A 13,761-nucleotide genomic window follows, 5' to 3' on the forward strand; every position below is an offset into this window, starting at 1 on the left:
TCTGACCTCAGGGAGAAGAAAATAATCAAAGGATAGCTGGATATTTATAGAAATTTAATGGGCCAACGTAAGGCCTGATGTGACCTCTGCAATTCTAGAGATGCATTTGGCTCACTGTGTCTCCTCTCATTACAAACTCCTGCCAAACAAATGGGATAAAGGATGTGAAAAACAGATGAACATTCTTTTCTTTCTTCTTTTCAGGAAAATCAGGACGTATGGAAAAACTTAACTCCTAAAAGGATTAAATTGCCAAGTTTATCCACATTTGTACCAAAAGAGCCCTATAGATGCATGTGACTTGCAAAAGTATCCTGGAGTTTGCTGTGTCTTTTCCACTTGAATTACTCCCAAAACACACAATGTTCCACTTTGCATTATAGCCCAGTCAGTTGAAGAAAATAAAACTGAAGTAGCAGATAGTAAATTCAAGAACCTGAAAGCTCACATTAATTGAAAAAAAGTATCAGAGATATTAAGGCAGAAAGAAGGTATTTTTATCAACTTGTCAGAACTCCTAAAAATCACAAATTACACAATTCTATCAGGGAATGATTGTATCTAAAATCTAGAAATAGGTATGTTGACACTTGAGTGCACTTTTGGGAGACAGAAATTTATGCATTTGTTCATTATGGCTATTCCTGAGCTGAATGAATGGATGAATTTCCTAAAAAAGGTGATGTGTCCATTGGAAGACCCCAGAGTCCCAAAGAATACATGGTGCTCTACAAATATGGACTTTGTGCTTATTTTCTAGATTACATCTTATGAGAACAGCCTGTCCCAGTGCAGCACATGCAGTTTCAAAAGTTGTTTTGTAGTTTTCTGAATATTTTAGCTGAATTTTTGTTTCATTTAAAGTTGATTTCTGCCTTTTCTGAGCTTGGCGCCTTGCCTTTGCATATTTATGACTAATTTCCAAGATCTGAATGATAAAGGCCTCTAAACCACTTCATGGGAAAGAAAAGCCAAATTATGCTGACTTCAATCCTTTAGAAACAAAGAAACTGTTTAAAGACTTGAGAACAGTGTGATGTGGTGGTATCAGTGGGACAGTTTTAATTTAGCTGTAGCTGGTCGTAGTGAAATGGATAAGACCAAAGGAATGAGAGGCACTTTCAATAAGAAGAGCAAAGCAACAGCTTTTAGGATATGATGGGGAGTAGAGCTTTACAGAGCACAACAAATAGCTGCTGTTGCAGCAAGGGGATGGAGCTGCCTAAGGCAATTGAGGTGCTCGCCCACCTGTGGAGGCAATGTGCTTGTCACCACCTCACTGCTAATTTATTGGCCCTCCGTGTTGAGATGAGTTCCTTTCAAGCCCAGAGACATAAAGACATAAATTTCTGTCTGCCTGCATGGCACCCAGTTCACACTGTGGACCTCAACCTATGGGGTGTTGGTACCCATGGACTAACAGCTACAGTCAGGAGGAGAACACGAAGTGGGCAGGTGGTGGGTGGATTAAAGGGCAGGGATGCAACTTTTATGAAACCAAGAGTAGAAAAATCTCCTTTAATTAAAGGGATATTAAGAATAGCCAGAACTACCACAGCATACAGAATAAATAGAAACCAAAAATACTTCCCATAGTTGAGTGGGTTTATACACAAACATTTTTTTTTTTTTTTAATCAGTCAGGAGTTTTCTCCTTCAGTTAAAGGAATCATAAGAAGTGTCACCAAAACCCAGCCAACTATGTGAGCATTGGCATGGAACAGCCTTTCAACAGCTCACATCAATGCACACAAGAGTGCACAGACAGGAGGTAAAGACAGCCCCAACTAAAATGACTCAAAAGAGACAGCAGATCATTAATCTTGGATGAATCTGTCCCATACTCAACAATTAAGAAAAGCTGTTGTGACAATTATTTATGGTCATGTTAATGACTGTAAGATACAGCCTCATTAATTCTCAGTTTAGACTGTTACAATGACAATAATGACGCTTTGCCACCCTGCTGCAGCTGAAAATCTGCCCCTCTCAGTTGACAGGGCACTGATTTTTACGCACCGTCTTTTAAGACAGAACATTTGGCATCACAGTGTGAATTGGAAACTGTGCTGGCATAGCAAGCAGTGCTCCTTCACATAATATATAAAAATCACCCAGAAACATCTTGAAGGGTTAACAAGACAAATCTTTGTACAGTTAATAATATTATCCTTGTCAAAACATACTTCTCCTATCACACATTTCTTCACCGTAACTAAAGCTATACCCCAGCCCTCCCCACTAATCCCAGGCACTGCTGAGCAGCCACATTCCTCCCACATTGTTTAGAATAAATGTTTACTCCAAGGCCTAAGTGTTCTCAGAAAGAGAGTGAGAAAATGGCAGCTGGGTTATGTATATATTTTAACCACAGATTATTAATGTGGGAGTTGGCTCCTTATTCATATGGGAACTGAAGACTAAAGCAGACATGGTGTCATGCCAAGCTTGGGAGAATGCTACCACGTGGAAGGAGATATTATTCTGCTCTCTGCAAGATCCATTCATCTATACAAAAACTGTCAGTTCTTGATTTTATGTGATTTTCCACATATGTCATAGACATCAGTTTAGAGCAGGCTCTTTAACCCTACCCCTGTATCTATGCATGCTTGAATGTGTGTATACGTATACATTTTAGAAACATCCACTTGTTAGACAAACTTTGGCTTATTGACTTATACTGGTAAAAAATCCTCCCTGTTTAATAAATTTTTGTCTACTTTGCATCATTTCAGTTGGGTCTGTCTTTACTGGCTGACTTCTCCCTCCCTCTTGTTTATCTTGCTGTGAGTTATTACGGGACTGTTCCTTGTGAAACAAAAGGAAATACCAGTACTTTTTCATCCCTGCACTTTAACTCTCTGTTCTGTTATACATTTTGGGAGACACACATAAAGCAGGAGAGAGGTGACAAAGTAGAAACTGAAGAATGTGGTGCTATATGGTGCCTTATCTTAATTAGTGAATGGCTATTTCCCCAGCCGGAATATTTTATCTATGAGTAAATAGTCTTCCAATGTTGCAGTTAGCTGAATATTATTTTAATGTACTCTTTCCAATACCCCTGTGAGGTAGCTATTAGAAGTTATTATGGAAAACATTTAATGATATCATCTTTCTTATGATATAGATAGCAAACACAAAGAGGGAAAGGTCCATATCCTGTGTAAACTGGCTTCTTAGGAGCAATTTAGACACCAAAGTCAAAAAGCCTCATTATTTTATCTTTTATGTAACCCTATGGACATAATACTGTAAAAATTCCCATTTTCACAAGTGGAGGTCTGTATCCCAGCAAACCCTGACGCAGTCCAATTTCAAAATGGCTGAGAAATTATTTTTCTCTCAAAAGCCTGAGTGATCAGGAATATCTAACAACATGTTCCTCCAGCTACAATGCACTGAGGGTATCTGATCCAGTATGTGTACTCAAAGAATATCCTGTCCACGATTACTGTGTGTAAATCATACTTTGGTTATTACATTCATTAACACAAAGAAATGTCATAACAGGGTTCCTCTAGGCAAGGTTATGGAGCAGATCATCCTGAGTGCAATCACACAGCACCTACAGGATGGACAAGGGATCAGAGCCAGCCAGCACGGGTTTAGGAGGGGCAGGTCCTGTTTAACCAACCTGATCTTCTTTTATGATCAGGTGACCCACCTGGTGGATGAGGGAAAGGCTGTGGATGTGTCTGTCTGGACTTCAGCAAAGCCTTTGCCACCATCTCCCACAGTATTCTCCTGAAAAAGCTGGCAGCCCACGGCTTGGACAGGGACACTCTGTGCTGGGTCAAGAACTGGCTGGAGGGCTGGGCACAGAGGGTGCTGGTGAACGGGGCTGCATCCAGCTGGCAGCCGGTCACCAGTGGTGTCCCCCAGGGATCAGTGCTGGGTCCAGTCCTGTCTAACATCTTTATCGATGATTTAGATGAGGGCATTGAGTCCACCATTAGTAAATTTGTAGCTGACACCAAGCTGGGGGGGAGTGTCGATCAGCTGGAAGGCAGGAGGGCTCTGCATAGGGATCTGGAGAGCTGGGCTGACTCCAATGGGATGAAGCTCAACAAGACCAGGTTCCGGGTCCTGCACTTTGGCCAAAACAACCCCCTGTAGTGCTACAGGCTGGGCACAGAGTGGCTGGACAGCCTGGAATGCACCTATACTCTATGGAAGGGGGAATTCTATAAGGAGGGTGAGGAAGAAAGGTGACATGGCAAAACTGGGATGAAGAATAAAGAAAGATCCAGTTAGGAATGAATGACAACAATATTTATACAAAATACTTGTCATGTATTCAGCAGAGGACCTAGTGTGGGGTCTCTTGGGAAAACAGGGGTATCACTTCATAAATAGCCACATTGTAGTGTCAAATGAGATCATTCTGTACACAGACAAGCTGAATTCTGCAACTTCTACTTAAGTGCTTGCTTTGCAACCCAAACAGCTTTTATTTTAATGGTACTTAAAAATAAATAAAGACTAAAGGAGCAACAGTGTCCCACAGCATACTAATTTGGGCCATTTCTCCTTCCAAGTGGCTTAACTTAAGGCACTTGAGCCTCTGCCTCACGTTCCCACAAGTTTCAGAAAGCATTCTGGCTTTGTTCTTTTAAAGAGGGTTATGAAAATGCAAACTAATAAGTTGCACTAAAGTTTAAAAGTAAGTAGCTTAGAAGATCAGTGTCAACATAAATGATATTAAAATGTGTAGCCACATAGACTACTGCTGCACTGGAGAGTGTGAGGAGATCTAAATAACATGGGCACAACAGAAATCTTAAATAGGTGTAGATAGAAGAGAAAATTCTCATCCATTCAAAATCACTGCCTCAAAGCCAGTGAGTCTAAGTTGTATAAGTACTATTTCATCTATTTTCAAATAAGACCTAATAGTAGATGACTGGGTCACTATCATTCTCCAGAGCAAGAGAAAAACTGCTAGGTCACTTGAGAACGTATCTTTTCCTTCTGAGCAGCTGGATTTTTGGCATACCACAGCTCAGCCCTGCTTGGAGCCTTGTAAAAGTCACTTCTCCAAGCCTATCGGTAGCCAAACGGAGCACTGCGAACATTCCCGCTGGAGCTGCCAGTGAAATAACGGCTCCCCGAGGATTAACTTCTTCCCAGTTAGAAAGAAAGTGAGCCTGTGTTACCACAGCACAATGGCCTTCATCTGTAACCTAGATCTGGGCTGGTTTCTTTCAAATGCCTTTTCACTCTGCTATCAGGAAACCTGCGCAGTTTGCAGGGAACTTCACAGGATCAAATGGTGCCATTGGGAACCTGCTGTCCCTCCCCTGAGCCCTTTTTGGAGAAAGCCTGAGAAAAATGAAAGAGTCTCAAATATCTTTCCTGGAGAGAGAGGCATGGGGCAGTGCAGGGAGCAGGGAACAAGCACAGCTTCCTCATCAGGAAACAGTATGAGGATAAGCACCCCTGTGTGCTTTGATGCTCTGGTGTGTGGATCCAGGGAACAGGAGGCACAACACTCAGTGCAGTTTCTGGTCACCCTGCCTTTGAGAGCAAGAGAGCAGGAGCCACTGTGGTGTGTCACGTGGCAGCCCAAAGTGCTGACCACCGCCTGCAAACATCCTTGTCTCCTCCTGTCTGGGGGCTGGGTCTAGAATAAAACCAGGGAAGGTCACCTTAAAGGCTGCTGCCTTCCAGCTTGTTCTGCACCCAAGGGAACAAGGCATTTGCATCTCCCACTGGTATATAGGCCTTTCTGTCTAAAATACAATACAGCTTATCCTGCTGAGCATTTTTCAGGTAAGCTTCTAACATAAAGGATGACACAGAGCCTGAGTCTGCAAATGCTTGTGTGCAAAAATATATTTTTCCTCCCATGAGACAGTCTGCTGGCAAATCACCAGTCACAGTGCTGGAGCAGGAAGGAATAAATTCCAGAACTCATCCACACTGAAGGCCAGTCACTGTAATTGGGGTACAACTGCGCTGACCTCTAAAGGGGGCAGTGTTAAAGTAATTTTGAGTCCTTAGAAAACATTACTCCATTTATCTCGAGAGCTGTGGACTCCTGATCACTTAGATCACATTCTGGCTCTTCGTGGGAGATTTATCAGATGTATAGTAGGAATCTGAAAACTGTCTGGAACTGGCAAGGGTAGGTAAGTTGGAAAGGGGAAACTTAACTTAGACATCTAATGGTAAGTGCCTCAGTTCAGAAAAAGAATTCCTGCATAGTCGGAGAAATAAACTATTAGAGACCAACCCTTTCTTTGCTCATCTGAACTGTTTTTTTGAAGTACCTACATCTATTCATTTACTCCACAGTATGTCCAAGTATTCAGTGCCAGTTTTACAAATTCTACATCCAAGAAACAATAAAATACAGCTCCTTACCTGCTCTGTGAGGAGCTCTCAGGTACGTGGTACATGAAGACATTTCCTCGCGAGGCAGCAGCCCAGTAACTGGCCATGTTTATGATGGGACATGTGATAAACTGGTCACTGATAAAAAAGGAGGAGCAGGGAACAGACACAGTCATGTAATGGAAAAAAGGAAAGAACCCACACAACCAACAGACCACTCTCTATCTTGATAATTTTCTTTAAGTTTTCCAAAACAGCTCATATCTCTGCCTTCAAATCCCCTGAAGGAAACCACATTTACCATCTATGAGTCCAGAATCACTTAGAATTCAGTAAAATTGTTGTTTTATGGAGTGTTGAACAACAGTGATGACAGTAAATAAACCAGATCTGACACACAAGGACTATCCTGGCCAAAAAAACAATCCCATTTTATTCTAGTTTATGGGGGTCTTTTCTTATAATAGTATAAAGTTCCTTCTGGCACCACTAGGTTGCAATGACATCTAATAAAAGGTTTTATATATTTCCTGGATTAAGGGCCAATAATATAATTTCTGATTTTGGATCTGTGTGATTTCTTTGGGTAGAGTTTCTACTGCTGGAAGAGGCAAGAGACCACTTTAGAAGATAACCTGCAGGTCTCATCAATAGGGAATATCTGGTGCAATATGTCTGGGAGAGAAAGGCTGACCAATAAGAGTGCAGTGAGGTAGTTAAATGATCAGTTTAACACCAGGCATTGTAATGCAAAAGGTAGAAGTGAAGCAAATGTATCCAAACCTTCCTACTTTCCACAGCCCCAAGAAACGGGGCTGGAGGGTGGGGTGAGCAGTAGTTGGAAGAAGCACAAGCTGTTCAAGGGCTGCAGGTAGAAAACAGGACATCTTTCTTACTGCAATAACACCTTACTTGTTATGATTCCTCAAGGCAATATTATATATACACACATCACCACTCCCACTCCTCATGTGCCCAAAGACTCAGCACATGCTTTGGGCGTTTATATACCCTTACCTACATGAGTGCACACAAACATATCTGCTGAGGAAGTGGGAGGTTTCAATTCTCAGTTTAGTGAATCTGAAACAGCAGCTTCTCCTTCAGACTTGGTAGGTCAAAAAAAAATAAAAATGACTGGTGCAAGAAAGAACAGTGTCAGAGAAACATGAAAACACATTGCTATATTTAACTGGTATGGTTATGAAAGGCACTGTTTGGGTATCTATCTTGGTTCAGCAGAGTTTATTTTAAGCCCATCTGTGAGACCACAAGCTATGGGCTGGCTGACCACAGGGCTCTTTGACAGTTATGGTTGACAACACCCATACAAAATGAAAATTACCGCTCTTCACATGCCTACCAGCATGGGGTTTTAGAGGAGCAGATGACCTTTGAAAACTAGGGAGTCTGGGGACAGCATTAGCTCTCGAGAAATGCTTTGAGATACATTTCACCATTTAAAACTGATTCTCAGTTGGTGCTGCGGGGGGAAAAAATAGTCAGCTATTCTGGAGAAGTGAAAAAAACTTAAATACATAGTAACCACAAAAATGAAAAGGTTGTTTCTTACAGGCGTGGAATACCAGAGTTAAAAAAAAAAAAAAAAAAAAAGAAATGAAAGAAAAGGAAAATGAAACTAATTTTATACTTGGAGGAAAAATATAAGAATTCAGTGGAAATATTTTAAACCCATAAAATATGCACAATGAGTGTAGTTTATAACAACCACTTATGTTGCTCTATCACACTTTGTAATTCCCGTTAAAACTTTAGCAGTTAATTATAACTTCCTGGCATAGAACTTTTCTTAGCTTACACATCTATGCTGGTAGTAAGATTTTTGTTAAAAAGAAACAAAACTAAGAGGAAAAATCCAAAAACCAAACCAACCAACCAAACATCAAAAAACCTTAACCAATCCCCTCTTTTTTCACCACGTATGTGATACTGATGTAGGTGACTGTCATCCTGCACCTGCTGTCTCCCTTCCCCTTCTGCTGTAGCTGGAGTACATTCCAAAGTGTTTCAAAGATTAGCATCAGATGTCCTGCTCTCACTACTCATCCTTCTTCTTGCTCAAAAATAAGCCACTCACTTATTTCCTTAGCCAAGGCATTTGCCTCATATCATAAAGGAGCAGGAATCCCTATGCCCAGGAGGCTGCCACAGGCGCTCGCAAGGAACTGTTGGAGTATCACATTCCTGCTGGGAGTGAGCTTTGTGCCAGCTCTTGCAGCTTTGCAAAAGGCAATGTTTGCACCATGCTGAGCCCTGGGCTATATGTGGATGATCAAATGTGACAGCCCTGTGTTATAACAGCTCCTCACAGACGTATGAGGGGAGACTTCATCACAGTCTACAATTTTCTTGTGAGAGGAAGAGGAGGGGCAGACACTGATCTCTTCTTTGTGGTTACCACTGACAGAACCCAAGGGAATGGCCTGAAGTTGTGTCAGGGGAGGTTAAGGTTAAACATTAGAAAAAAGTTATTCACCCAAAGGGTGGTTGGACACTGGAACAGGATCCCCAGAGAATTGGTCACAGCACCAAGCCTGACACAGTTCAAGAAACATTTGGGCAATACTCTCAGCCACATGGTGTAACTCTTGGTGATGACCCTGTGCAGGGCCAGGAGCTGGACTCAATGATTCCTGTGTCTCTTCCAACTCAGCATATTTGTGATTCTGTATCTCTAGATAAGAAGGGTTAAAATTTATGTCCTTTAGTGCTTGATTATGGCTTAAAACCTTACTGATCTGACTAAAGAATTTCAATCCCATGGCTAACAGTGGTGATGGAAGGAGACTGAAGACGAATTCTGGCTTTCATGCCCATGAACCATAGTGCTGACACATGCACTGCAGGCAGTGGCTCCAGATGTCACAGTGATGGGTGGCCTGTCCCTGGGACAGACTACAAGGGGGACAAATGTGTCATGGTGCAAGAGTTGACAAATGGCACAAAGCTCAGCCCACAGCCTTCTGGCTTGTTTACTCCATGACCTCAATGCACTGGCACACCTGGACCACCCAGAAACTACTGTCCACTTTCTTGGAGCAGATGTTTCCAAGCAAATCTTGGCTCCTGTTCCTCTCCTGCTCCCTAAGGCTGCCCTGGAGCAATCCTCTGCAGCTCTGAGGAATAAAAGGAAAACCATGTTTCTGAGGTGTTGTGGAGAGGGTCACAGTGGGACAGAAAACTAACACTCAGAGTGCAGATACCAGGAGCTTGTAGCTATGATGTCTCAGTTAAGAACAAAGGTGAAACATCTTGGACAGGCACATTAGGAGTCAAGCCACCACTTTATAAACCACATCACATTAGAAATGTAAAGAGTTTTTATAATGCATCTGCTCATGAAGCAGAAACATTAATAGGGAAAGAGTTTTCTGATTCATTTTTGGAAAATCTGTCCCACTTAAACATTCAGTCCCTGAGTTTGCACAGAGGCAGAAAACAGAAGGTAAGGAAACTTCTCAGTTGGCCTTCTTTCAGAAAAACTGAAACACTCCCAACCCCTCAGTTTAAGATCTGTAACTGGCTAAAGCAAACTGGCTGCCCATGGGGGGAGACAGAAAACTCCAGTTCTCTCTGCAGACCAAACCAGCATGTGTGACCAGAGCTAAAGACATCCACCAGGCTCTGTGGCCAACCATAGGCATCATAATGCTGTGGAGTCCTAGTTCAACTGGGCAATGAACTCTTCCAACCGACTTTATCCATAACTGCTGGACCCTGATGCCATACCCAGTTAGGGCCGAAGCTAAGCATACATTCAAGGTGGTGTGAACGTGGCCCAGTGCTCATCTTCCACCTCCCAATGGTCCACAAAATGTTTCAATGCAAAGTATAGGAGTGTATATACTGGAGGTAAGTTGCTGATGACTCTGCTGACACGCATGAGGTGCTGGAGTGTGTCCAGAGAAGGGCAACGGCGCTGGTGAAGGGTCTGGAGAACCAGTTTGAAGAGGAGCAACTGAGGGAGCTGCAGGTGCACATCTTGGAGAAAAAGAGGCTCAGGGGGAACTTTATTGCTCTCTACAATTGCCTGAAGGGAGGCTGTAGTAAGGTGAGGGCTGGTTTCTTCTCCCAAGTAACACTCGAGAGGAAATGGTATCATGCTGTGCCTGACACTGTGAAGAAATATATTTTGCAGGTTTCATAATAAAAAAAATAATGCAACTGCTGAAATCAAAGTTTTCAAACTTGACCACTCAGGAAAAGTATCTAACTGTATAATTAGGTGACTGTTTGGGAATAAAAGCAAGTCAATTAGTTCTTCTACTGTCAAAGGGATGAGAGGACTCAAGAAATAGTTGGTGCAGAGTATGCAAACAACCCAGACATCTTTGACATGAAAGAGTACAGAAATAAGCATTAGTAGTCTGAATCCAATATACAGTTCTGGAAAAACATCAAACTTTTAACAAGGCACAAAAATCAGTTCTATTTCTGTTTACCAATGACATTGGAAACCTCACAGAAAATGAAATAATATTGCCCATTTTTGTTCATTTGCATAAGAATTTCTCAAGGTTTTCAGAATATAAATGCACCCTTGAGATAAGCAAAACAAACCTTGTTCAACCCCAATCACACAGTTGTAATAGGATGATTTTCTTACCGGGTGGCATTTTCCAAAGCCCTGGAAAAGGATGAATAATCATCAGTTGAGTGTTCGAGGGAGTAATACCACGTTGCTGCATCTTCAATGAACGAGTTGGACTCTTCTCCTCCTAGAGAATTTTGCAGAGCCTGATAAAAGGCTGTTTTGCTGTTGGCTCTTCCTTGACTTTCTTCAAATTTCTGAGAACAAAATGCATACATGGAATTTAGAAACAAAAAGAAAAGATTCATTTTTTTGGTGGAACAATATAGGCTCAGATCTCCCTCTGCTGGAACAAGTCCTCTCTGCTGTGATCCCTGATTGCTAGGGGATTAAGTAGGGGACAGTCCTACTTTTGTTTTCCCAAAACTGTCACCAAGCAGAAGCACTGGCTTCTTCTAAATATACTATGGGACAGAAACCTTGATCTAATAATTCCAGATCATAGGTACCCTCCTGTGCAGGTGGAGCTCTAATACTACAGAAATCCTGCTGGCTCTCACAGAAGTAGTTCCTAGGGATACTTCTCCACTGTGTGTCCAATGCTGTCTTCCTGATGAATTCCTTGAGGGAAAACTAGAGGAGAGAGAGGGAGATGTTGCTGCTTCCCTTTGAAAATTCCAGAAAGTAAACAAGTTGTACAGCCATTTCATGGCTATATCAATCTGTTCTCTTCTGGGAACACCTACAGAGAAATGTGGCTGCTGTAAGTTCTGTATTTAGGTCCCTTTCTGGAATAATATCTGCCTTAGCCCTGGAAGAGAAATTCCATTCCTCCAAATCCCAATGCAAGGAACAGCCATGATCTTCAAGCTTCATAACTGCTAGGGCCTTTCAGAGGAACCAACAGCGAAACACCCTTTTCCTGTGGTCTGAAAGCTTTCCTAACATGAAGGCCCATTCCCCAGAGCAAAGTGCCCAAGACACAGGGACAATCTTCTGTGCCAAACTGCATACCCAAACACATTTTTATCAAATCTAAAGACTGTTGGAATTTTTCAAGACATCTTTCTTTAAGCAAGTTCTTTATTTTTGCAATTCAGTTTTTCTAATTTTTTTTCTAAATAATTTATTTCAAGTTCAGAAACAGAGCAACTTCCCTGAACTTTCCTATTCATCAAGTCCTTTCTAAAGAGGGCACCATGTAGGTGCATATTGGCTGAAACTTGGATAAGAACTCCTGAGAAAAAGATCTAATAAACCAGCTCTATTATTTTGGGCAGTCAGTCTGATGCAAAATAGGCCAGTGTCTGCCCAGTCCGGTTAGTGTTGATGCTTTACTGAAAATATTATTTTGATGGCCCACAGCTGGTTTTCATCATGCTTCTAGAAGGTCTTTCCACAACCCTATGCAGAAAGTACAAATGGAATAATTACTTTTCAATAGATTCACAGAAATCAAAGACAGAAAATAAGTTCCCGATGTGCTGAGGCCGAGGTCTGTCCTTAGTGACATATTCTAGTGCTCTGTGCATTTTGATTAAGTCATTTTAAGGGATTTCAAAACACTACCAAATATCCCAAGGTCCAAGAAGATCTTGGAAATTTTCCTTGTACTTGTAAAAAAATTCTTCTTTTTCTAGATTTTGGCCTACGCATTGTGAAAGAGTCATGTGGTGCCAGTTTCAGTAATACAGCTGCACTTTGAAAAAGATGGGCAACTCACTCATGACACGTCACTTCATGTGCATAAATGCCACATAAGAAACTGCATAGCACACTTGCCTGCAGAATCGTTCAGCTTAAATACAGAAAGGACACGTATATTCTTCTTCAAGAAACAGAAATGATCGCTGAGGGCCTGACTGCAAGTTCACTGAATTCAAAAGCAATCTTTCCATCACAGCTTCGGCACACATCAACTCAGACTCCTACCAACCAGTAGAAGCAGCACTTTGTCTAGATAGGGATCTCTCATTTGGTCACTGGGGTTAGCAGTCACGGGTAAGAACAGACGCTTTTCCATGGCAGTGCAAAGCCCAAGCTGTTGTGTATAAATCATCCAGGTACAAGCAACTTTCATGCAACGCTTTCATTTTATTGGCTTTTTAAAATGGATTTGTTACCTTATTCTACACCTGCCGTGGACACTTAAACCAGAGAGAAATACAGGGAAAAATCTTAAGGTATTGATTATGTACCCTAGGAACTGTTCCTTCACTCTGTCACTGATGGTTATCAGATACAGAAAGACCAATTCAGGCTCAGAAGTCTCTGAGCTGAAAAGTGCTAGAGGTTTTCAGAGCATTTAGCAGAAGTATCGTATTTGCTTACTCTATTTTTACAAACAGCCCATTTTAAGCACTGCTGAAAACAGCATTTTGTGCTGAAAGGGCCTTCGATCTGACTCAGTGCAGCCGGCCTTAGGTATTTAATGTCAGAGGTCAAGCAGACAAGGCAGAAGGCTGGCTTGGCTTAACAGGGATCTTACCTTGGAAATAAGGCAAAAAAGGAAGGTGTATGCCCAAGGTCAGGTGATATGGGAAGAATACAGAGATGCTGTTTGCCACTGTAGAGAGAAAATTTGTGTGGCCAAAGCTCAACTGGAGATGAAGCTGGCCATGAATGTGAGGGATAATAAAAAGAGGATTTTTTCAAATATATTAATGGCAAAAAGCAGCGTAGAATAAACATCAGCCCCTTACAGCATGAGGATGGTCACCTCAAACAGGGACATAGACAAGACAAAGGTGTTTAATACATTCTTTTGCCTCTGTCTTTAACACAGATGACGAATCAAGGAGGTCTCAGTGTGGTGAGCTGGAGGACCATGACTGTGAGAATGATCAGCTCCCAGTCTACCCTGAAAT

General features: G+C 41.8%; 1 protein-coding gene across 1 annotated transcript in view; it reads right to left on the bottom strand.

Moving 5' to 3' along the window:
• TG (thyroglobulin) overlaps positions 1-13,761 on the bottom strand; it is a 145,237-nt gene that overhangs the window by 10,318 nt on the left and 121,158 nt on the right. The window contains 2 exon segments of the mRNA XM_050321686.1: positions 6,373-6,480; positions 10,970-11,151. Of these exon segments, the coding sequence (XP_050177643.1) occupies positions 6,373-6,480; positions 10,970-11,151 (290 nt within the window).

Source organism: Myiozetetes cayanensis, unplaced genomic scaffold (assembly GCF_022539395.1).
Source record: "Myiozetetes cayanensis isolate MyiCay16 unplaced genomic scaffold, myiCay2020 scf1, whole genome shotgun sequence".
NCBI classification, from domain to species: domain Eukaryota; kingdom Metazoa; phylum Chordata; class Aves; order Passeriformes; family Tyrannidae; genus Myiozetetes; species Myiozetetes cayanensis.